At 43.6% G+C, this 24,799-nt stretch overlaps 1 protein-coding gene across 1 annotated transcript in view; it reads right to left on the bottom strand.

The window, feature by feature from the left end:
- Positions 1-23,843, bottom strand: part of XAB2 (XPA binding protein 2) — a 36,494-nt gene extending 12,651 nt beyond the window's left edge. The window contains 16 exon segments of the mRNA XM_077469988.1: positions 6,036-6,226; positions 6,315-6,477; positions 6,588-6,701; positions 7,967-8,098; positions 8,185-8,316; positions 10,618-10,737; positions 11,247-11,398; positions 11,520-11,664; positions 13,638-13,802; positions 16,847-16,981; positions 17,070-17,267; positions 17,712-17,835; positions 19,275-19,423; positions 23,688-23,768; positions 23,770-23,810; positions 23,813-23,843. Coding sequence (XP_077326114.1) covers positions 6,036-6,226; positions 6,315-6,477; positions 6,588-6,701; positions 7,967-8,098; positions 8,185-8,316; positions 10,618-10,737; positions 11,247-11,398; positions 11,520-11,664; positions 13,638-13,802; positions 16,847-16,981; positions 17,070-17,267; positions 17,712-17,835; positions 19,275-19,423; positions 23,688-23,768; positions 23,770-23,810; positions 23,813-23,843 — 2,073 coding nt within the window.
- Between the last annotated feature and the right edge of the window lie 956 nt (positions 23,844-24,799).

Here is a 24,799-nt window from a genome sequence, read left to right as displayed (position 1 = left end):
TCTTTCAGAACAGCACCTGAGAGATCGTGACTCCTCCCACTGGACCACAGGAAACACCCTCTTCCTCCAAATCTTTAAAGGGAGACACCTCCCTACCACACATCAGTTGTAGAAGAGAAATCTCCGACCCCGGCTGGAGCACATAAACATTTACGTTAGTCACAGCATAGTACAAAACCAATAAGGTGGGTAGTTGCTGTCCTGAAAAAGACTTATGGAAAACAAGTTATCAGTGAGTCTAACTTGAATTTTCCCAAAGCGTATTTCAGGACAGTACCAGAGAGGATAACAGAGACTTACCCCCTTAAGGCAGGACAACAGCCTTCAGAACCTTCCTGCCAAACGTTTGATCGATGGTGGATGCAAGGTCCAGCCTGTAATGTCGCACAAAGGTGCGAAAACTTGACCACGTTGCCTCCTTGCAAATTTGATCAGGGGTGGCACCAGCTCTTTCTGCCCAAGTGGCCGCAAGTGATCTGGTTGAATGTGAATGAATTCCAGCTGGCGGGGACAAACCCACATGCGAGTATGCTTCCAGGATGGATAATTTCAACCATCTTGTTATTGAGCCATTAGAAGCCTGGCAACCTTACTTGTTGCCCAAAAAAAGGACCAAATAACCAATCTGAACGTCTAAAGTCCTTCGTTATATCCAGGTAATGTAACAAAATTCTTTTAGCAACCCAACAGATTAGTGCAGAAGGTTGGGAGAACAATATCCTGTGAGCGATTATGCATTGAGGCTACCTTAGGTAATAATTTAGGGTTCGTCCTAAGGATGAGTCTGTCTGGAAACACTGATAGGCAAGGTTCCCTAATTGACAGCGCGTGTAGATCGCTGATCCTGCGCGCTGACGTAATGGCGATCAGAAAAACAACTTTAAGAGTGAGACATTTAAGTGACATTTCCTCCAGAAGTTCAAACTGACTTTTTGCTAGAGATTGCAGGACTACCGACAAGTCCCATTTTGGGAAAAATTTTGATCGGCGCTGGCTTTGATCTTGTAAGAGCCTTAAAAATCCTAACTACCAGAGGTTCAGAGGCAACAGATTTTTCTAGGAAAAATGCTAGCGCAGCAACCTGTACTTTCAAGGTACTGACTGCTAGTCCTTTATCTGACCCCGCCTGCAAAAACTCCAAAATAGGCACGATGTTCTTCAGGTCTTGAGCAGATGATATGCACCATGAATTATAGACTTTAGTATAGATGGTTCTAGTTACCTTTCCGCTTGGTAGCAATGTTGTAACCAGACAGTCTGACAATCCCTTACTCTTTAGTAAGATACCATGCTGAAAGGGACAGCCTGGCCACATCTGGGCGATTTATTGGACCTTGGATTAGGAAATCTTGCCTGAGAGGTAGATGCCAACAAGACCTGATTGCCATTCCTAGAACGGTTAAGAACCAGAATCTTTTCAGCCAAAAGCGGGTAATTAGGATAACTGGTACCCTGTCCCGTTGTATCTTCTTTAACACCAGTGGAATTAACTGTAAAGGGGAAAAAGTTTAACACAGGTGAAATCTCCCTAGGGACCCATCGAAATTGGCTTTCCTCACATACTGGAAATCATCTCAAAGACCTCTGGATTCAGAGACCACTCCACTTCCTGATTGGGGTACTTGCTTACGAAATCTGCTACTCTGTTCAGGGTCCCCTTTAGGTGGACTGCCGACAAGGAAAGCAAATGCTTCTCTGGCCATAGAATCTCTGCTGCCAGTGTTTGTAAGGACTTGATCCTTGTGCCCCTTATGTCTGTTTAAATAAGCCACAGCCGTGGCATTGTCCGTCAACACCTGAGACTGGAGAGCTTGAGCAAATATCACTACAGCTAAAGCGATCACCTTCAACTCTCTCCAATTCGAGGATCTCGTCTCCACCTTATTGGACCAAGTCCCTTGGGCAAAATTTTCTCCTAGGTGGGCCCATCCCCAAGAGCTGGCGTCTGTTGTCAGTCTTCTTTCGAATGGAAAGGCCCAACCCAGACCCCTTGATAGGATCCCCCGATTCCTCCACCACCATAGAGACCTTTTCACTTCCAGTGATCTTAAGCTGTGATCCTACAACCTCAGGAGGAAGGCTTGCAGCGTTCTGAAGTGTAGTCTCGCTCACTGAATAGCCGGCATGGTCGAGGTCAGAATCCCTAATGCCATCATCTCCCTTATCGTTATTGGCACTGTATCTTGTCCTTTTTTTCTTGTAGGTGAAAAATCTTCTGTTCGATCGAGTAGATAACCGAACCTTCTGGGACGGATCTGGGGAGGACTTCTGTAGGTTCAGAATCCATCCTAGAGATTCCAGATCATAGCATGCTTTGCCTAAATTGTTCTGTAACCTCTCCCTTGAGGGAGCAAAGAATAGCAGGTTGTCCAGACAGGGAATTCCTGTTATTCCTTGAAGTTGAAGCGGAGCTTGTGCTTCTGCCATCACCTTGGTAAAAATCTGTGGTGCGGATGATAGACAGAATGGCAGGGCCCTGAACTCTAGATGATGAATCACGCCTTTCATCTTTACTGCCAATCTGAGAAACCTTTGGGACTGAGGTGAAATTGGGACATTCAGGTATGCATCCCTTAAGTTTATTGATGCCATAAAACATTCTGGTGTCAGTAGATTTCTGACTGAAAAAATAGAGTCCATCCTGAAATTTCTATACTTGACAGACTTGTTCAGAGGTTTTAGGTTGAGGATCAATCAGATTTTTCCTGTTGGTTTCTTTACCAAGAAAACGTGAGAATGAAATCCCTGTTGTCGCTCTACTGGTGGCACTTGGACCACTACACCCTGTTGCATCAGCTCCCTTAACAGGGACTTCATGGCCAAGGCTTTTTTTACTGGATCCCTTGGGGTATTTGTCACAAGAAATCTTATTGGGGGAGATTCTGTAAACTCTATTGCGTAGCCTTGAGAAAGAGTGGTTGAATGAATGAATGAATGAAATACTTGTATAGCGCACAATGCGAACTGAATCGCCTCATCTGGTTAAGATGAACAGATTTGACGTTATGCCTGACCAATGCAGAAAACAATTCTGCAGCCTTCCGCCCACCCGCAGGCTCAAGTCATTGTGCTTTTTCGACTTGTGCAGGAGGATGGAAAAGGAGTCCGTCCTTGCCTTTAGCGTGGACCAATTTTTCATCTTCCCCTGGGACTTGTTGTCCTGCTCCTGAGCTCTTCGGAGGTCAAAAAAGGCATTTTGGGGGTTGTTTCTTCTTCTATACTGGCCGGCGCATCTGCCATATAGGCTACCGTGGAGGACAAGGCAGTGAAAGAATCGAATATCTCCTGTTTGGGTGAATCCGCTAAACACATGAGCTGGTTAACCCAGTGCAGGTTGTCGTAGCCATGGCTGGTTTCAAAATTGCTCATTATCGATTGCCAAGATGTTTTGAGCAAAAGATCCATTTGTTTACATACATCGAATCTCTTAGGATCCCCATGTCTTCAAAAGCTAGGTCGGTGGACCTAGAGACAAGGGAGAAGGCGGCGTCGAGATTGGGGACCTTGTTCGAAACCGCAGAGGGATCAAAAGTAAAGCGCCTCTTGTGGGCTCTTGAGAAAAAAAGGCTTTTTCCCCCGTTCTTGCCATTCCTACTTTATGGAATCCGAAATGACAGAATGTACCGGAAAGATCCATCCCTTAGGCTCACTTAGACCCACATACATATGGTCATGCAGTGTTAGCTCCTTCTTTTCTTTGCTTAGGCCTAGCATAACATGTATAGCTCTTAGAACCCCATCAACCTCTTCCAGGGATAGTTTGAACTTGAAGGGGGGAGGGGGGGCGCTTCCGCCCCCTCAACCTCCCCATCTTCCAAACCGTCATTGGAAGGAGTGGGGGGGGACTGTCTTTCCCCGGTCGAAGGACCTTCAGATAGAGTCTCTAACACCGGGACAGAAAGCGAACCCTGGGAAGACTCAGATGTGGAGGGCTGGCTAGCAGCCGGATTAGCCAATAAATCACGGAACGACTGAATTGCTGCATTGAGTTCCTTTTTTACTGAGGCAATAAAGTCATCACAGATGGAAGCAAATTCCTCTTTGACCAAGGAAGCAATGCAAGTGCTGCATAGGGTTTTCTTTCAATTGTCCCCCATCTTAGCTTTGCATGAGGGGCATCTCTTTTTGCTTGAATCAGAGACTTTGGCCTAAAAGAGGAAACAAAAAAAACAAAAAAACAGGGGACCTTTGCAGAGACCCAGTCTCCACCTATGGATCACCCGAAAGGTGCACTAAGAGGCCAAAAAGCCTCAAATGCCAAGACAAGCCCCCACCACCAGGGGGAAGAAAGACCGGAACTCCAAGTAATGGATTTGGCAGATTTAAAGCGGGAGTCCACCGGGACTCCGCATTTTTTTTTTTTTTTTTTAAAAGCCAGCAGCTACAAATACTGCAGCTGCTGACTTTTAAATAGTGACACTTACCTGTCCAGCGCGCCCGCGATGTCCGCACCCGAAGCCGATCGCTCGCTCGGCTGCCGGGTCCCGCCGCCATCTTGGGTATGGGAATCAGGAAATGGAGCCTTTCGGCTTCATTTCCCGGTTCCCTACTGCGCATGCGCGAGCCGCGCGGCGCAATCCGGACGGTCCCCGCTGCCTCTGGGAGCTGTGTGTTTCCCAGCAGGCAGCGGGGCACTTGCTGAAGGGGGCGGGCGCTTGCGGAACGGGGCGTAACGTAAGCCCCGTTCCGCAGAGAGCTAGCCCGGAAGTGGGTGCAGTTACCTGGATTATCCAGGTAACTGCACCCCCCTCCCCCCTGAAAGGTGCCGATTGTGGCGCCGGAGGGGGGGGGGGGGGGGGATTCCGATGAGCGGAGGTCCATTTTAGGGTGGACCTCCGCTTTAACAGACTGTCTCCTACCTGAGCCTTGTTGGTACCTGTCCCCACCACTGCAGATCCCGTCACATCCTCCATAGCAGGTGTGCAGAGCTTCACATGTGACTTCACACACTGCTTCCGGTCCAGTGCAGTGTAAACAGGCACCAGCTCCTGCCCTGCCGCCTCCCCCTGCGCTCGGCCACCAGAAATTACACTGGGCGTGGACCCGGCAACCCGCTCTTAGGAAGCGTCACGGCCGAGACTATTCTTGGTCCCCGCATAATGGCAATGGTGCACTTGCAGCTGCCGCTTATAGGAGACTGGAGCGGGTCAGCTGGATCTTCTGTGGCTCTCCCCGAGCACCTAGGGGAAGAGGAACCCGTATCTACTGCTGCAGAGTCCCTGGTAAGATGGGAGGGGGTTCTCGAAAAACAAAAAGGAGGCAAAAAATGATGAGGAACACCTGTCTCTCAGGGCCACCTAAGAGACCATTGCTCCCAGCCCCCCCGCCCCCAGTGGATGCTCCCTCTGTGCCGGAGAAAACACAAAAACTGATGTGTGGCAGGGAGGTGCCTCCCTTTAAAGATTTGGAGGAAGAGGCGTTTCCTGAAAGACACTTTGATTTTATCATTGGTGGTGAATTTATTACAATTTTGAAAGGTGGACTACGCCTTTAAATCGACTGGTTTTAACTTCCACAGTTAAAAGTAATATTAAAGGTTTACAATGTTATATTTACCAGCGCTCACTGGCTGTGATTGGCTCTCAGCCAATGAGGAGCAAGAGTCTCCGGAGAGCCGAGGTTCTCATTCACATCGCTTGAGGAAGATCAGGCTCAGGCAAGTATTGGGGGGTGTTGGGGGCTGCTGCACAGAGAAGGTTTTTTACCTTCATGCATAGAATGCAGGATGGTAAAAAAAAAAACTGATCCTTAACAACCACTTTAGGGCTGGGTTCACACATGTCTGGCTGCAGTTTGCAGGCCAGAGTGGTTTTGTTCAGCGGTTCAGGTGTGATTCAGGTGCGAGTTTTTACTTGAATTAGCATCGGAACCAGACCCGTGGTTGTGTGAGCCGGCTCTATTGAAAGCCAATCCGATTCACATCTTATGTGAATTGGATGAGGTTAAAAAACACATCCAATTTGCATATACCAGATGAACCGAGCCTAAAGGCTTTCATATACACTTAAAAAATGTTTATGCAAAAAGTTAGGTACCTCTATGGCTCGCTCATAAATACTTCGGGTGTGTGTGACTCCATATATTTCAGCGGCTCGCTTGATGTAAATGTTGAACATCTCATACTGTTCTTTTGGCTCTACAGCCAGAGTGGCACGCTCATATAAAGCCATGGCATGTCGGGCCATACCATGCTCCTCCTCCAGCTTGGCATACAAGAGAAAGATATCTACAAGGAGTGCAGAAGAATGAAAGTTATAAAGTCTGATAAATCTGTAACCCCCATCAACGCATCCACTTCTCTGGAGAATACAAACTTTTGGCAAATTTTCTAGGACAGCCATCCAGAGCCTGTTCAAACAGATCACGAGCTCTTTCCAGCTTCTTTCCTCCATATCGAGCAATGAATTTGGACAGATAAGTACTCCAGATATCGTAGACATTTGGCCAGCGGAAAAGGGCGATACCACGCTCGTAGGCCTGGTGTCATAGAAAGAAAAAAAGAAATTACCATTGTATGGAGATTTAACCAGTTCGATTTGCCTCGTCTCTCCTGAATGACACCCATATTTCTTGTCACCTTCACCTACCTTAAAACTTTCTTCAAAGTAGTTGTGCTCCTCCAAGAACATAGCATAGTTGATTATAATCTGTGGGGTGGCTATGCGGAGATCAATGATCCTATCGTATACAGCCTTGGTGGACTAAGAACAGATATTTCATATAAGAAATATGTGAAACACATAGATTTGTCATGACATTAAAAATAAGAAGTTAGCAGTAGTAACATTATTGAAGTAACAGCATTAAAGGGGTTCTGCACTCATAATCAAACATTTGCCCATTCTGTTGCCTCTAGTTCATATATTTCATAATGCCACCTGTTTTTTTTTTTGGATTCACCTACCTTTTGTAATCTGTAGTAATTTATTTTAAACCCCTGCGGCGATGGGCGGTCTCTTGCGGGGATCAGCGTCATTTCCTGCTGAAGCCCGCACTGTCTCCTGGGATCTCGTTGAAGTAATCCCAGGAGACATTGCTGCTAATGCACCCGACATCTCGCGAGATTTCGGGTGCTACAGCCGAAATCTCGCGTGATTTGGGTTATTACAGCCGAGATCTCACGAGATCTCGGCTGTAATAACCCAAATCACGCATTATGAAATATATGAACTAGAGGCAACAGAATGGGCAAATGTTTGATTATGAGTGCAGAACCCCTTTAAAGTGATTGTTTTTTTTTTTTTTTTTTTTTTTACCATAGTGTATTTTCTGCATTAAAATAAAAAGCTTTTCATATTCATATTTTGCTGCTTAAAAATAAAATGCTATTTCCAGCACCCTGTTACCATACAGCACACTAACTCAATTTAAAGGACAAGCTCACCCTTCTGAACATGTTACTTCCATAATTAATAAATATAACCTGTTCCGCAACCTCACCCCTGCATCGGCTGATACACACACACACCACACCCCCCCAAGGTGGGGGTTCTGCTGCTCATAAAATTTGAAAATAGCGTGGCTGTACAGGGCTCAAACCACACCACTGCATCATTCATTCAGTCATTCAATCACAGATTTCTGTGAATGAATGCACAAGTACGGTCTTCCATTGTGGCAGACAGCTTGTAGTTCTTAATGAACTGTGAGGCTGTTGATGAGCGCTCTGGTAGTTCATTGATCTTCCTTCTCCCCAGTAACTGTCTGCCAGTACAGGAGGTACAAGCAGACAGCTTTACCGAGAGTCTGCAGGAGCCTGGCATTGCACCCATGATCTACTGATTGCAGGTGCAATGCTCTGCAGACTCCTAAGAAAAAATAAAATAAATGCACATTTTTTTTTTTACCTGCAGAAAAACGTTTTTTTCCTTTGAAAACTGAACTTTTCTTTTAAATTGATCCAAGCACTTTTTGCACTTTAATAGAGAAGTAAATTTAGGGGAATGATGTAACAATGACGTCTTACCTTAAAAGTGCCTAAACTTTCCTCCAGATCAGCCAACATAGACCACACTTTCAATGACTTGTACAATCTGTTCTGAACAGGCTCTGAGGCGTCAAAGTATTCAGCCTTACGAGCTGGCACTGCAGTGGCTTTCTATGGGGACAGAGATGAGACGATCAGGTAGGTCCTAATAAATTGGGCATAACATGCTTCATTTATCTCAGTCCCTATATACTCACTCTGAGTATTGTCAGAGCCTCGTCATAATTCTCATGTCTCAGCTCCATCTCACCGAACTGGCACCAGACAGAGGCCAAGTCATCCACATGTGTGTATCGTACCTGGGTCGCTCTTTGGAGAATGTCTCGGGCCTAAATAGTATAAAAGGAACATATCATTTTGATAATTATTTTGTAAACTTACAGCCCAACAAGATTTGGATAGAGTACAGATGAATGAAGAACTTCAGTCAGGGTTTTCTATGCTAGAAATCAGCCAATCCTTTCAGCAATATTCCCATAATCCCAAAGGTGGCGTGCATGGCTTACAGTGACACAGTGTTCTAGCTCAAGAAATAGCCAGCACACCGCCTATATAACTCAAAAATTGAGCTCAAAATAAAAGAGTGGTCACATATAAAAAAATAAAACAAATAAGATGGCACATAACAACCAATGAAATTTCGGGGCCACAAGAAATTGAGATTTTAAATGATGTCTGCGTCCCAACTAAATGCATTTCTCTTCTCTTCCTGTTATGTCTAAAACCTATCACCAGAACAGGAATGGAGAAGGAAACTAACAAATCCAAAGTGATTTATTGCAGCCTTTGTGCCTGAAGAGGCATTCCCGTCACTTCAGTTTTTTTCTACACCACCTGTCGGAGAGGATAAACAGAGATGTTTCATCTTTTGTTCTGTATAACACTAGCAAAATGGACAGGAAGTAAGAAGAAATGTCCCAAATAGGAACAAAAACATTAAAAAGGTGGCTAAAATGTGTGCTTGACGTATATCTGAAAAGTAAAACTTTAAGTTTTGGGAGTGTGGAAGGATTAGAACCCCCGTTAGGTTTCTACTGTTGTCCCCGCTAGGCAGATTCATTTTATTTGTCCTGTAACCAGTGTCACTAGGACTGAAAGTGAAAGACACTAAGCCCGGTTCACACTGCCACAACTTATCATGCTACTTGAGAGTTTAAAGTTGCATGACAAGTCGCGCCCCATTATTGGTAATGGAACCGTTCTAAATCGGTGCAACTCACGGCGCTCCGACTTAGAAAAAGGTTCCTGCACTACTTTGGGATGACTTCAACCACGGTTTCCATTGAGTTCTGTTAAAGAAGTCCTATGCAAGCCGCGATTAAGTCAGGCAGGGACGTCAGCTTCAAAGTTGTGTGACTTTCATGTAGGTGCAGTGTGAACCAGGGCTTAAAGAGGAAAACGGGAAATCTTTCAATGGGGACATCTGTATTGGTGGCAACCTATAAGAGCAGATTTACCTCATAAACGTGACAAAAAAATAACAAAAGATAATTCAGGGGCTTTAACCACTCCCTACTCCAGCTTGCCAACCTTTTTAGCCTGGTGGAAGCCTTGAGATCATTTTTAGATCTCTGGGAACCTCTGCTAAAAAAATATTATATCTACCGCTCATGCTACATTAACACAGTAAGCTGAAGCGAGTTTAAATAAAAAAAAAAATAAACAGAATGATTTTTTTGACACCTAGGGCACATCATTTTTAACACCCACTTGCTACCGAATTTTTCAGCAATAATATTGTAATTAAATACATAACAGAAAAGTATTTAGATAGTGAAAACTGTGGTGATACCCAACATTAGTAATCAGTGTAGAAGTACCCTGCTTACAGGTCAGTGCCAGTGGAAAATTGCCCCCCCCCCCCCCTGCACTGGTCGGCACTTTTGGAGATCAATTCACCACAGCTCGGGAACCCCCATCAACCCCTGGAGGAACCCTGCTTGAGAAAGGCTGCCCTACTCTATCAATTTTTTTTTTTTTTTTAAAGGACTCTTTCAGTAGACATAAAAGGATGATTACCTCTCCAGGCGGTCTTACAGATCATCCACTAGTGTGGGTGTAATCCTAATTGGATATGTTCCTCCCTGCAGTGTCCAGATACAAACAAGCTACACTTCCAGTGTTTTCCTTTTTACAATCACAGCTAAGCCCCCATTGGGCAGAAACACATCAAAGGAGTAGGAGAGGCTCTGGTGGCAAATGATGTGCCGCAATCTGGCTTTATGAGTTAGCAATACATGTAATAAACTAAAGCTTAAAAACACAGACGTTCAGCCTGCTTGTCTGTTTCTTGTATTTTTTACTTGCCTAGGTAATTAATATAGTCTTACCTGAACAGAAACACTTTTACTAGGTAAGTGGAAATTACAAGATTCCTTATAAAGTAGCTCTTTAGAGGAAAAAAAAAAAAAAGAAAAACACACACACACAAATAAACTCCCCTTCTACGACCTCCATAACAGGTGGACAGTTAAACTAGTTTTACATCTAGATGGACTGCCTGACATGGAAGGAAAAGACAAACATATATTTTAATTCTTACCTATTAACAATAAACATTTTACTGTAAGACTTAAATCAGAACACGACAGGAAAACATAGCAGTCTGCCTATCAATATAAACTACTCACATCATCAATCTGTCCGTTGTCTTCATAAAATTTAGCAAAAGCAACCCAGAGCGAGTGCGGCTTCCCAGTGGCCTTTGCTGGATCTACAGTCTGAACAGCTTCTGTATAAGTGCTTATGATCTTTAAAGGAAGAAATAAGTTAAGTTAAGTTACTGTGAGACTACCACACTGTACAGTCAATACAACATATGTCAGTCATTGGCAGAATATAAGGTGGGCATAGGCATGGCCTCCCCACTGTGCTGATGTTCCCTCAATCCAACACCCAAGCTGGAGTTATAGAAAGGTTACAAGTCTATGCAGTGGTGTCGCCCTACTGGCAATTTGGCTGAACAATATTGCGTACACATTGTCAGATAAAATGGTTCACAAAATGTGTAAGGTCCTGCTGCATGCAGGGTGAAGAAAGCCGAGATGGCCCTGCAAATAAAGTCCAACTTTTAACTTTTTAACTATTTAGGACAGACACAAAAGACTGAAAATGGAACAGCAAATAAAAAAAATCACCATAATAAAATCATAAAGATGGTAGAGAAATATGGTAGCTTGTGCAAAAAAAAAAAAAAAAACATGACTATTCAATCTGTGACTGCCAGACAAGACACACAGAGCCCATAGGGAGAACACACCTCCCGTGGTTTGTCTTTGTACAGCTGCACCCTCTTGTGCCACTCATGGATATTGTGTGGGTTTTGTCTCAGTAGCACTCCATTCAGTAGGATTGGCCTCCTCTCCATCAGCTGCTCGAAACGGGCTAATCGCAGCTCTAGGTCTATGTCATCTAACAAGATGAAAAGGAAAACATTAGGAGACTCATATCCGTAAAACACAAATGTTGGTTTGGATACAGTGGAGAGGGATTAGAACACCGGTCAGTTTTACCCTTTAAGGCCGATTCTTACCTTCCTCTTCTTTTCCCATCTCACTGACGGTTTCCATTTTGGCTGCAATGACGCTCTCTTCAAACTGAGCATAGCTGTCGAAGACCTGAGTGAAGTCACGGACAGTGGTGACTGTCTGAATGGCCTCTTCATAAACATCTCGAGCCTGAGAAACCCCCAAAAAAATAAAATCTCAACAACATGATGTACAGTATGTGGCTAAAACAAACAAACAATGAATAGGGTGGTAGAGTAATTTGATTCTTAAGCGCCTTGATAAAGTACAGGCATCTAAAAAAGTCATATTTGTTTTCCCATTCACTCCGATTTACATTTTTGTGTATCTAACAGAACTTATCTGAGCTGCCACAAATGTCCTTGACACCTTCTGTGGATGGCATTGTTCTATACTACAGTGGATAGCAGGAGATTATTATAACTCAGCATCTTAAATACCCAGCTAGGTGTTTACATTCCTAGACTCCTGTGGATTAGATCTAAGTACATATTTCACTGTGTGTGGACTACCTTTTCTTTAAAAGCAGCACAGAGGTTCTGTCTACGGAATCTTGTTCTGACCAAGGGACCAGGTGCTTCTGGTATGATTACCACAACAGCATGGCACAGTGACTTTATTATTAACACTTGAAGAGGTTAACGATGCAAGGTTTTTCACCTTAATGTATTCTATGCATTAAGGTGAAAAACCTTCTGTGCTGCAGCATCCCCCCCAGGCCCCTCCTTTTCTTTTACCCGAGTACGACCTGATCCAGTAATGTGCACGAGCGCAGTGGCTCCAACCACTGTCTCTCTCCTCATTGGACAGATTGATAGCGGCAGGAGCCGTTGGCAATCCAGTGATGCTGGGGAGCCCAAGTCCCGATGTTTGTGTCAATGGACGCAGCAGCCGTCTCAGGAGCAAGCTCACACAGTTGTACTCGAGGAGGGAGGGAGGAGGGGCATGGAGCACCAACAGGGCACCACAGAAGAAGAGGATCGGGGCTGCTCTGTGCACAATGATTGAGCAGAGCAGGTGTTTGTTATTTTTATTTAATAAAGAAACAAACAAGGGTTTACAACCCCTTTAAGCCAGCCATTGATGGTTCGAATCTCAGGCCGGTTCAGTAGGGACCGCCCAAGATTTGAGCCATGTATGGGCAGGCTGATTGTACCCAGCCTGTCAGATCTTTCATGAGATTATTGCCAGCGGCTATAGCCACTAGCAATAATCACTGTGTGTTCCCCTGCCAGGGACAGCTCCAGCCCACTGCCAGGAGAACACATTAGATCAGTGGGAGGGATTCCCCCATCAACCCTGACTGTGTTGATGGTGGAACTAAGCGGTTTTTTTTTTCCTATGGCTAGCTTTAAGCTTACAGACTAGGGGTGTGAGGGGAGGGACAATTTTTGTCACACTGGTTTCACTGCCGGAAGTCCTATGGCATAGACTACTAACCACCAACCTTCTGAGGTTCTAATCCAAAACAGAAGCCTATGTAAATATTGTTTAAAATGCTTTAATGGAGTTCCACCTATTTAAAAGTCAGCAGCTACAAAAAGTGTAGCTGCTGACTTAGACACTCACCTGTCCCACGGTCCAGTGACGTGGCCGCCCGAAGCCTCGCTTTTCTCCCCCTCCTCTCCGCAGCGCCAGCATTGCTTCACAGCCGGGCGTACACCGCGCGTTATGAATGGCCGGGCAATCTTCTGGGACCGGTCATGTGTCCCAGAAGAATTTAGGGAGGAGGAGAGAGATGAACTTCCATTCGGCGCTGCGAGAGAAAGTGGAAGCTGGGTACCTGTGAAAACTAGGTACCTGCGCACCCCCCGCCCCCCCAAATGTGGCATGTCAGGGGGTCATGAGTACTTAAAGCGGAAATTCCACTTTTGAGTGGAACTCCATTTTAAGCTTGAGTGTCCCATCAATTAAAAAATTTACTAGATTCAAGACGCTCTAGCCATCACTAAAATGTGCAATTTGTGTGCACCTTTGTGACTGCAGTATACACATCAGACTATAAACTTGAGTGCATCAGCAGTTGAGGTGACCAGTCCAGTGCTCACTTCTGGTCAGAACAAATGAAGATAAAACTGCCATACAGGCTGGATGATGGGGAATGAACAATGAGCCACAGTTACCTTCTCAAAATGACCACTCCGGGTATGGTACTCAGCAAGGGCACACCACAATTTCCCCCTCTGATCGGTGAAGCGAGTGAGGCCACCACGAATAATGGCTGCAGAGTCCAGAGAGCGTATAGATCCTGGGTTCTGTGAAAGGAGGGTACACAACTCCTGCCACAGCTGTAACAGAGAAGACATGGGTCAGATTTGTATCTTATATAACTGCTGTCATCTATTGATCCATTAAAGCCCTCTAATATTTATTCTGTAAACCAAGTTACTGCTGTCCTATACATGTGCTATTCTTCTTCAACGATCATAACAAAGTGATCACAAGCTGAGAGAAGCCATTGCTGTCAGCATGCATCCGCACATGCAACAGTTACCTACAGTTAGGGATGAATGTCTAAGCCTGGACACATCCGATTGCAATTTGTCAAGCAGTGATTTATCTGCCCCATCTGCAGGTAACCTCTGCATGTGTGTTTACTGCCATTCATTCACGTGAAAAGAGTGGCCACAGCTAGTTATAACCACCACCGATTTTGTGCCGCTGGAATTCACATAGTTACATAGTAGGTTAGGTTGAAAAAAGAGACACAAGTCCAACCTATGTGTGATTATATGTTAGTATTACATTGTATATCCCTGTATGTTGTGATCGTTCAGGTGCTTATCTAATAGTTTTTTGAAACTATCGATGCTCCCCGCTGAGACCACCGCCTGTGAAAGGGAATTACACATCCTTGTCGCTCTTACAGTAAAAAACCCTCTACGCAGTGAAAGGTTAAACCTCTTTCCTTCTAATTTTAATGAGTGGCCACGTGTCTTCTTAAACTCCCTTCCGCAAAAAAAGTTTTATCCCTATTTCGGTGTCACCAGTATGGTATTTTTAAACTGAAAACATATCTCAAGCGTCTCTTCTCCAGAGAGAATAAGTTCAGTGCTCGCAACCTTTCCTCATAACTGATATCCTCCTGACCCTTTATTAGCTTTGTTGCCCTTCTTTATACTCTCTCCATTTCCAGTACATCCTTCCTGAGGACTGGTGCCCAGAACTGGACAGCTTACTCTAGGTGCAGCCGGACCAGAGTATTGTAGAGCGGGAGAATTATTGCTTTATCTCTGGAGTTGATCCCCTTTTTAATGCATGCCAATATTCTGTTTGCTTTGTTATCAGCAGCTTGGCATTGCATGCCATTGCTGAGCCTATCATCTACTAGGACCCCCAGGTTCTTTTCCATCCTGAGTTTCCCCCAGAGGTTCTCCCCCCAGTGAGTAGATTGCATTCATATTTTTGCCACCCAAATGCATTATTTTACATTTTTCTACATTAAACCTCATTTGCCATGTAGTTGCCCACCCGATTAATTTGTTCAGATCTTTTTGCAGGGTTTCCACATCCTGCGGAAAAGTTATTGCCCTGCTTAGCTTAGTATTGTCCGCAAATACAGAAATGTAACCGTTTACCCCATCCTCCAGGTCATTTATGAACAAAATAAATAGGACTGGTCCCAGCACAGAACCCTGGAGGACCACACTACCCACCCCTGACTATTCCCAGGGATGTATTTTGGGCCCTTTTTAAATATTGGTGCTACATTGGCTTTTCTCCATTCAGCTGGTACCATTCCAGTCAGTAGAATGTCAGTAAAAATTATGAACAATGGTCTGGCAATTACTTGACTGAGTTCTCTAAGTACCCTCGGTGGCAAGCCATCTGGTCCCGGTGATTTATTAATGTTAAGTTTCCCAAGTCTAATTTTAATTCTGTCCTCCGTTAATCATAGAGGTGCTTCCTGTGATGTGCCCTGAGGATAAACACAGCCGTTTTGGTTACTGAAGCCCCCCCCCCAGATTCCCTTGTGAAGACTGAGGAGAAGAATAAATTCAATACCTTTGTCATCTCCCCATCCTTTGTAACCAGATGTCCTTCCCCATTCTTTATGGGGGCCAATATGGTCTGTCCTCCATTTTTTACTGTTTACATATTTAAAGAATTACTTGGGATTCTTTTCGCTCTCCTCCGCTATGCGTCTTTCATGTTCTATCTTAGCCAACCTAATTGCACCCTTACATTTCTTGTCGCATTCTTTATAAAGTCTGAATGCTGATGATGATCCCTCAACCTTGCATTTTTTGAAGGCCTGCTACTTTGCTTTTATATGCATCTTTACATTGGAGTTAAGCCATCCAGGACTTTTGTTCGCTCTTTTAAATGTATTAACCAATTTATTACCCAATCTGATGCACTGGCTAATGCCCTTATTTAATATGCTCTTAAAACAACCCCATCTCTCCTGTGTTCTTTGTTCCTAAGATTTTATCCCAATTCATGCCTTCTAGCAAGGTTCGTAGTTTAGTGAAGTTGGCTCTTTTGAAATTCAGTGTCTTTGAATTCCCCTATAGACCAGCCCTAATCACCTGTATGAATGAGGTCTTATAGATGGAAGAATTAATTGGGATATTCATCTGTTGATTTTACTGCTTTTTCAGAACATGGAAACACTTATTTTATTTAGAGTGTGCATGTGGTCTGAGCACAGGTTAATTAAAAAAAAAAAAAAAAAAAGTATAAAAATAGGTAAAATTAGAAATAAGTCTGTGAAATAAATAAGATCGCCAACTTTAATTTTCTCATAGCCCTTTTATTCATATTAAAAATAACCAATGATTCTGCCAGTCCACATCACTTCCTCCACAGGGTGGCAATGCTGTTTTGTCTGCAGAGAGTTTACGGCAGCATTGTCAACTTTGAAACCTCCTTCGTATTACACTTTAATTGAGAAGGCGGGTTATTAGCATTGTTACCACGGACAATCTATGCCTTCGCTGTCAATGGCCAGTGGTCATGCAGTTCAATGAAGCACCCTGCATCTGGAGAAAGTAGCACAGGGCAGCCTCTTGAATCTCCTCTCCTAGCTCTGGTTATGTGAAGGTTTTCACAGTCTCTGCAGTGATGTCACAGGGAGAAATACGAGATTTTTCCATGGAGAAGGTAAGTAAAAAAGAAACATGGGGGGAATTGGGAGTGAAAAAAACACTATGGCCAGAGAGGGGCTTCAGGTTTCAAGCCAGCCACATACACCATATTTTACATTAAAAATCCAACTAATTTTTTTAATGAATAAAAAGGCAGAAAGCAAACACCGGCATGACTAAGTCGTGACTGATGCCATAAATATTTGATAACAAATCAGGGACATTTCAGTCCATGTGCTTACTTGGTAGTTTGATTTCCCCTCTTTGGACACAAAATCCTCTTGGTTCACAATGGCTGCCAGCCTAGATGCAGCCTCATCCAACCTGTCCACAGAGCGCAGATACTCAATATACTCCTCTGCATTCTCAGGTGACAGCTGGAAATAAACAAGGAGGTATTAAAATTACATCACAATTCAGGTGACCCGTAACAACGTTGGCTGTTCAGGTCTAACAATAGTGTACCTTTAGGTATCTCCTGTAGACCCTGACTGCTGTCTCTGGAAGAGGATGAGCACGGACAAATCTTAGGTACAGTGGCCAGATACGATGGTGCTGTGTAATGGGAAGTGCACGAAGAGCACGATCAAATGTCCTTCTTGAGCGGGTAATTTTACACTGATCCATAAGGAACTGGCAGTAATCCAGCCAAATTCGGGGCATCTTAGTGGAAGAGAAAAAATACAATTGAAAATAGTTAAGAAAATGCTGAAAAGCAGGAGAGCAATAAGTAGAAAGAGATATAAACAGACTGAAAACAGGAGATAGGATGAAGGGAACTGGAGGTGTTATCTATAGTAGCAAAATGCTTGAATTCATTGCATTTTGGCCAATTTATGTAGTGCCAACATATTGATTACCTTGCAGCTCTTCTAAAAGTACACAAATGGACTGATATAGTCAAGTTTCCGTCATCCTTTCAGTCTGTCTGTGGGCTTTGGAAGAAAAGCCAAAAACCCAGAGAATACCCAAGAAAACACAGGTCGGAAACAGACACTCTAGGCAGATAGTATTTCTGGAAGAACTCCATTGGAAACAGATGGCATCTGGCAACTTTTCAGCACATTGGCAACCTGTGAATTATCCAGTCCTGATTAAAAGTTTTACCTTGTGCATGAAGACAAGGGCTCGCTCGTGGCAATTATTTACTTCTTCAAAGGCCGGATCAGTTAGGCATCGCCTCTTCACCTGCTTCCTGCGCTGTTTTAGGTAAGCATACCATAATTTGTAACTAGAAGAAAACAGCAGTTTAAAAAAAAATTAGACCATGTTGCATTGGTGCAAGAACATTAAACTGGACAAAGTCCACAACAAAGGCAATCGCAGCTTGTGTGTCATAGTGTAAGCCACTTTCAGGATTAACTTTGTATTTCATACTGCCCATTGAAGGTGATATTGTCTTTTACATACATAGTTACATAATAGATGAGGTTGAAAAAAGACACAAGTCCAACCTATGTGTGCGATTATATGTCAGTATTACATTTTATATACCTGTATGTTGCGGTCATTCAGGTGCTTATCTAATAGTTTCTTGAAACGAACAATGCCCCCCCGGTGAGACCACCGCCTGTGGAAGGGAATTCCACATCCTTGCCGCTCTTACAGTAAAGAACCCTATACTTAGTTTAAGGGTCTTTTACCTTCATACTACTAGGTAAATAATAAACACGTTATACTTACCTGCTCGGTGCAGTGGTTTTGCACAGAGCAGCCCAGATCCTCCTCTTCTCGTGTCCTTCTTTGGCACTCCTGGCTCTTCTCTCCTGTTGAGTGCCCCCACAGCAATCAGCATGCTATGGGGTCACCCAAGCCAAGCTTCAGCTCCCAGTGTTTCATTCAGACATGGAGCTACAGCCCAACCCCACCCACCTCTCTCTTCATTCATTGGCTCACTGACTGATTGACAGCAGCGGGAGCCAATGACACTTTGCTTCTGTCTCAGCCAATGAGTTGAGTGAGTGTCCTGTACAGCAGAGTGCAACATAAGGTAAGTATTAGGGGGGTTACTGCACACAGAGGGTGTTTTGTCTTAATGCATATAATGCATTAAGATAAAAAAAATTTGCCTTTACAACCCCTTTAAGCTGGTATAAAAGAGCAGTGTGTAGATAAAGTTTTTACAACCCATTTACGAAGCTTCAAGCAACTTTTGTGAAACTTTAATGAAACCTTTAGTTCCGGTGGAAGGATGTTAAACACAGATGACAACAGAAGTGCTGAATGTGCTCCCATATGTCTATCTTAATGTTAAAGTGGAAGACTAATATACTGTACTTAAGGCTTAAAATGCTTATTTTCCCACTCCGCATGCCCATCCTGCCTACAGTTTGTTAAGTAGCTAAGTGTAAATAGATTTTTTGATGTGGTCACGTGATCACTAAGCTATGGCTCCTCTGTGACAGCAAGAGGCTGCTGCAGCTAATGGGTGCAGCAATGGAAGCCGATGTGTGACATCACGACTCTGGGAATTCAGTCCCTTTGTAAGGCTGTTCGCTGACACAGGGGAGCTACAGCATAGAGATCACGTGACTGCACCAAAGGATATTAAAAACCATTATTTTAGAAATCATGTTACCAAACCAAAGAACATATAAAAAATCTTAACATAGGACATTTCTACAATTCATTGACAGGCATAACAGTAATTGTACAGATCTTTATGTTCACCTTCCAGGCAGCTCCTTCAGTGCTCTCTCGTATATCAGGTTAAGTGCATGTGCAGAGGCAGACTGCTTGAATTCAATATATCGCATCCAGCACTTGACTGAATACGGGTTACGCAGGATCTCCTCTTCATACTGAAGGTCATCCTCCTCCTGTGTAAAGAACAAATGTCAAAGCTTGGTTTACATACCTAGAGTAAAAGTTTGTTATTAAAGAGGAACTAAATCCTGCTATCGTTTTCAGCTGAGGAAGCTGCCATCTTGGCCTCTGTTTGATCTGCAATTGTCGTGCTGCACATGTGATCAGTTATGACACCAGCCATTTGATGGTTTGATATTTTGGATGAGAGCACAGCCAATGTGACAGTCACATTCCAGGAATGCCAAGCATGTAACTGTTTTTTGAAACTGTTACATCCATAGATTTAGCTCTACTTTAAATAAAGTCCATTGGCAATTTGAAAACAGGGTTTAAACAAAAATGAAAACAAAAAACAGAACCTATTCCAAATGTATTTATAACGGAATTTCAAACTGAACTAAACCCTCCTATCCTTTTCAGCCAAGGAAGCTGCCATCTTAGCTTTTGTTTGATTTGCAACTGCCACTGTGCTGCATATGTGATCAGTTATGACACCAGCCATTTGATGGTTTGACAGTTGGTTGGGAGCAGCAGCATATGCGTCAGTTGGCATTCCTGGAATGCCGTTAATGTAACTTAATTTTTTTTTTAAACAGTTAATTTTACGGGTTTAGTTACACTTTAAAGTGGAACTAAACCCATTGATTTTGAAGTTTCTCAAAAGTTACATTCAAGGCATGCCATGAATGATAATGGTCACATTTGCTTGTGCTCTCAAATAACTGCCAAGCCAATAAAATGTTAGCTGTCATAATTTATCACATGTGCTGCTGCAAAAAAATAAATTAAAAAAAAAGGGGCATCCCCTTATTTAGCCCTATTTGATTGCCTGGGATTTCTGCTTGAACCAAGGGGTAAAAGGTCATCTGACAGTGGCTGCCCAGTCATCTGCCTGACCTTACAGTTTAACACTTTCAGAAGAAGGAAGTGTGTGAGGTCAGGCAGGTAATAAGGGCAACAACTAAACTTTCAGATTTCAGGTGACCTCTGTCATCTCATTTTCAAGCCAAAGGTTTCAAATTACTCACCTACCTGTCTGCTCCTCCAGCAATGACAGACAAAGCTGCTTTACCAATCTGTCCGCTGGTGCTGCCATCCTGCTGCCTTTTGGATAGAATAGGAAATGGTTAAAGCCACTCAGGTTCCAAGTCCCTTAATGCCACCCATCGGGCTGCTACTTCTGATTTGCACATGCCCCATCAGGTTTTTATTTTATTTTTTTTTGCTGTCTGGATCCAGCTGTAGAGATTTCCCTTCACTTCCTGCCTTGTAGATGCAACAGGAAGCAAGAGAACGTTTCCCTAAGTAAGGGGAGTTTCCTATGTAAGACAGTTGTCACTGGAAAATCTGCCCTTATTGGAAGATTTCTCCTCACCTCTTACTGAAGGATTTACTTTTGCTGTCTGTCTCGGTAACAATGGTCAGCAGGACAAACAGAAGCGTGAATCTTCCAGAAGAAATAGGGGAGTGTGTTAAAATGCAAAACGTTCTGTTTTGAATAGTGGAGATGGTTAAGAAGATTCAGTCCTTGATTTGGCCTAGTGATCACTGTTAGCCCTTGTACATACGGTTGGGCATTCCGACAACCAAATCCGTCGGATCTTGTCAGACGGATCTTGTCAGACGGATCTTGTCAGACGGATCTAGTCAGACGGATCTAGTCAGACGGATCTAGTCAGACGGATCTAGTCAGACGGATCTAGTCAGACGGATCTAGTCAGACGGATCTAGTCAGACGGATCTAGTCAGACGGATCTAGTCAGACGGATCTAGTCAGACGGATCTAGTCAGACGGATCTAGTCAGACGGATCTAGTCAGACGGATCTAGTCAGACGGATCTTGTCTGAAACTATTGCATACACACGGTCGGACGAAGTTGTCATAAAATCCGATTGTTCAGAACGTGATGATGTTATTTCGTTACAACGGGACTACGTTCAGGCTAGTAGCCAATAGCTTTGATTTAGGAATTTGATCTGAGCATGCGTGGCACTTTGTCTGATTGGAATTCTCTACACATGATCGGAGTATGTCCGATCGGAGCATTTTGTCGGAAAATATTTCCGGCAAGTTGGAAAATTTGGTCCGACGGAAACAGTCCAATGCATACCACACACAGTCGGAATATCCGACAAAACGCTCCGATCGGACACATTCCGTTGGAATCTCCGACCGTGTGTACAAGGGCTTACTGGGATTGTAAGTCAGGGGAAAATCCAAAATTCCAGAACAGGAATAGAAGGGAAAACTTCCAATGGAGACACGCGCTCTGGTGACAACTGGCCAACAAGTAAGCTACCCTACTTTTGGGAAGATTTAGTCTCACTTCCTGTTGTGTCTACAGGACAGGAAGCAAAGAGAAATCTCTGCAATGGGACACAGATGACAAAAAACATCTGACAGTGACTTTAACCATTTCTTACTCGATCCAAAATAATAGAAAACGGTTTTTGATTAGGATACACTTTTGGCCAATAATTTTTTACGTATTTAACCTTTGGGTCATTTTTCCTTGGTCAGTGTAGATGGCATTGTGTCCTCCGAGTTTATACTTTCTGCATAAAGGAGTCCCTCTGTCTCATCTTAGGGCTCGCTCACAGTGGTGGCCAGGGGGCAGTAACAGCAGGTGGTTAAGCTGCAGTTATACCACCCCCTTAACACAGAAATGCAAAATAAGCGACAGTTGACGTGAAACACGTTAGCGTTTGCAGGACCAAGTGGAACAGTCTGTGCATTGGGATGTCATTCTCGCTTAGTAGATGACTGCGAAAGTGGGAGTGGGTGGCAATAAAAATCAACACTCAACCCCCTCAAAATCCTGTAACTCATTTACAGCAGCCTGGGGGAGGGAATGAGCCAATGGGGCATCACTTTTTGACCGAAGTTCTGTTTTAACCTCTTTACTGCTGCTGACACACATCTGTGTTTTACACACACTTTCGGAGGCTGTGCTTCCACATACCCCAGTAATGTTCGCTGGACTCCCCTTCCTGTTACTGTTACCCCTGATGCCCGATAACCTGTCACCAAAAAAATGCATTACATTGGGAACTTTTGTATCCTATATGAAAAAATACTGCCGTATGTGTACATTGCTTCGTGCAATAGATACAGTGAGCGCACACACGCACAACGCGTGGCCACCAGCAATCGCTCCTCAGAGAGGCAGAAAGGAGATCTGTCAATGTAAACAAAGAGATCCCCACTCTGTCAGGGAAATAGAGAGAGATCTGCTGTTCCTTGCGATTAGGAACAGTGATCTCTCTGTACTCCCAGTCAGTACACTCTCACCCCCCCCCCCCCCCCACAGTTAGAAGTTTACTTTAGATTACTAGTAAAAAATAAATAAAAAAATGTAAATAATAATAATAATAATAATAATAATTAAAATGTCATAAATCTATCCTCTACTTTTTAGATACTATAACTTTTCCGTAAAACAATCAATATATGCTTATCGCGATTTTTTTTTTACCAATAATATGTAGAAGAATACATATTGCCCTAAACTGATAAAGATTTTTTTTTTTTTCATGTTTTTTTTTTTTGGGATATGATAGCAAAAAGTAAACGTTGTTTTGTCGCTCTTTTTTTTGTTTACAGCACAAAAACTGAAAACCACAGAAGTGATCAAATACCACCAAAAGAAACCGCTATTTGTGGCGAAAATAGGACGTCATTTTTGTTTGGGTACACCATCACACAACCACGTACTCATCAGTTAAAGTGACACAGTGCCGTTTCGCAAAAAAACGACCTGGTCATTAAGGGGGTAAATCCTTCCGGGGCTGAAGTGGTTAAACATCACATCGGGGTGGGAACACTGCAGAACGCAACCTGTTCAAATGAATGGGGCTGCGTCACCACCGTGGTCAATGTGCCCAGTGGGTTGGCATTTTGAGGGTTAAAACAGGCAGCAAAGAGGCAACATATCACCTCCTCACTGGTTGTCAAACGCCCTCTGAAAAGCGACTTACCATGGATCATTTTTCAGAACAGCTGCAATAAAAGCCACCTACGTGAACGAGCCCCTAAGGTTGGGGGAGGGGACAAAACAAAATAGGGAATGTGTATACATTAACACCAATGCCAGAATACATAATTCACCACCATAGTGGTCCCTGACATGGACCTCACCCAGCACCACCTCCTACACCTAAAGTCATACAGGAGGTAAATAGACTGAAGGCAAAGCTAGAAGGAGACTCCACTACATGACTCCAATCCCCCGGCCGCCCTGTGCCCGAGGTGACCCCATCCCCGCCATCACTTACGATCAGGATCTGTGTGTCTGGCATGTTGTGATTCTCAGGGCTCAGGAAAACAGCGTCACTTCCGGGAACCGTCCTCTGAAGCGCTTCCGTAGCGCTCACGTAAGTCTGACGTAAGGAACGTGATGTTCTTCCGGGCTCCGAGGACTTGGCGGCCATTTTTCTTGTGGGCAGTTCGAGGGTTTCATTGGAGTCCTGAAAGATGTAGTACATTTGGATAAATACAACCTGCGCTTATTATGACTCCAGAACCCCACCAATAAAATTCTCTTTCTAGGTGATGATAGATGTGTCTCTGAACAATATACCGGAGGAGCAGGCTGTCATAGTCATAGCTCCCAATTGTCCCTGATTTGGAGCATTGTCCCTCTTCTCCCCCCTCATTTTGGTCTGACATATATAGTTGTATATAAAATGCACCTTTTATCTATCAAAAAGTGTTTTCCAGCACTAAACCTTAGAGCTGATTTCTAAATTGCTGCATTTTTAGAGTCCAAAAGCCAATATAAAGGAATAGTAGTGGTAAAAAAAAGCACTTGTGGGTTTAACATATCTTGTTTTTTTGTACAATTCTCCTTTAAGGGGGCGTGGCAAGGGGTGAGTCATATGCCTGCATACTTTTGCTGATAGGTGTCCCTCATTCCCATCTCAAAAAGTTGGGCGGTATGCCTAGTGCAGGTGAGCAGATACAACACGGAGGGCGGCTCATCCCTGGCTTATAGGAAAGGTTGCGCTTTTCATTTCTGGCCTATGGACATTTTTATCTTTTAACCACGTAAGGACCGGAAGATTTTCCCCCTTAATGACCAGGCCATTTTTTGCGATACGGCACTGCGTCAGTTTAACTGACAATTGCGCGGTCGTGCAACGCTGTACCCAAACAAAATTGACGTCCTTTTTTCCCCGCAAATAGAGCTTTCTTTTGGTGGTATTGATCACCTCTGCGGTTTTTATTTTTTGCGCTATAAACAAAAAAAGAGTGAAAATTTTGAAAAAAACCCCAATATTTTATACTTTTTGCTATAATAAATATCCCCCAAAAAATTTAAAAAAAAATTATTTCTTCATCAGTTTAGCCTGATATTTATTCTTTATTCTATTTTTGTTTAAAAAAA

This window comes from Lithobates pipiens, unplaced genomic scaffold (assembly GCF_037356315.1).
Source record: "Lithobates pipiens isolate NorthernLeopardFrog02 unplaced genomic scaffold, aLitPip1_a1.2 Scaffold_8, whole genome shotgun sequence".
Classification (NCBI taxonomy): Eukaryota; Metazoa; Chordata; class Amphibia; order Anura; family Ranidae; genus Lithobates; species Lithobates pipiens.
This window is presented reverse-complemented; position numbering and strand designations above follow the sequence as displayed.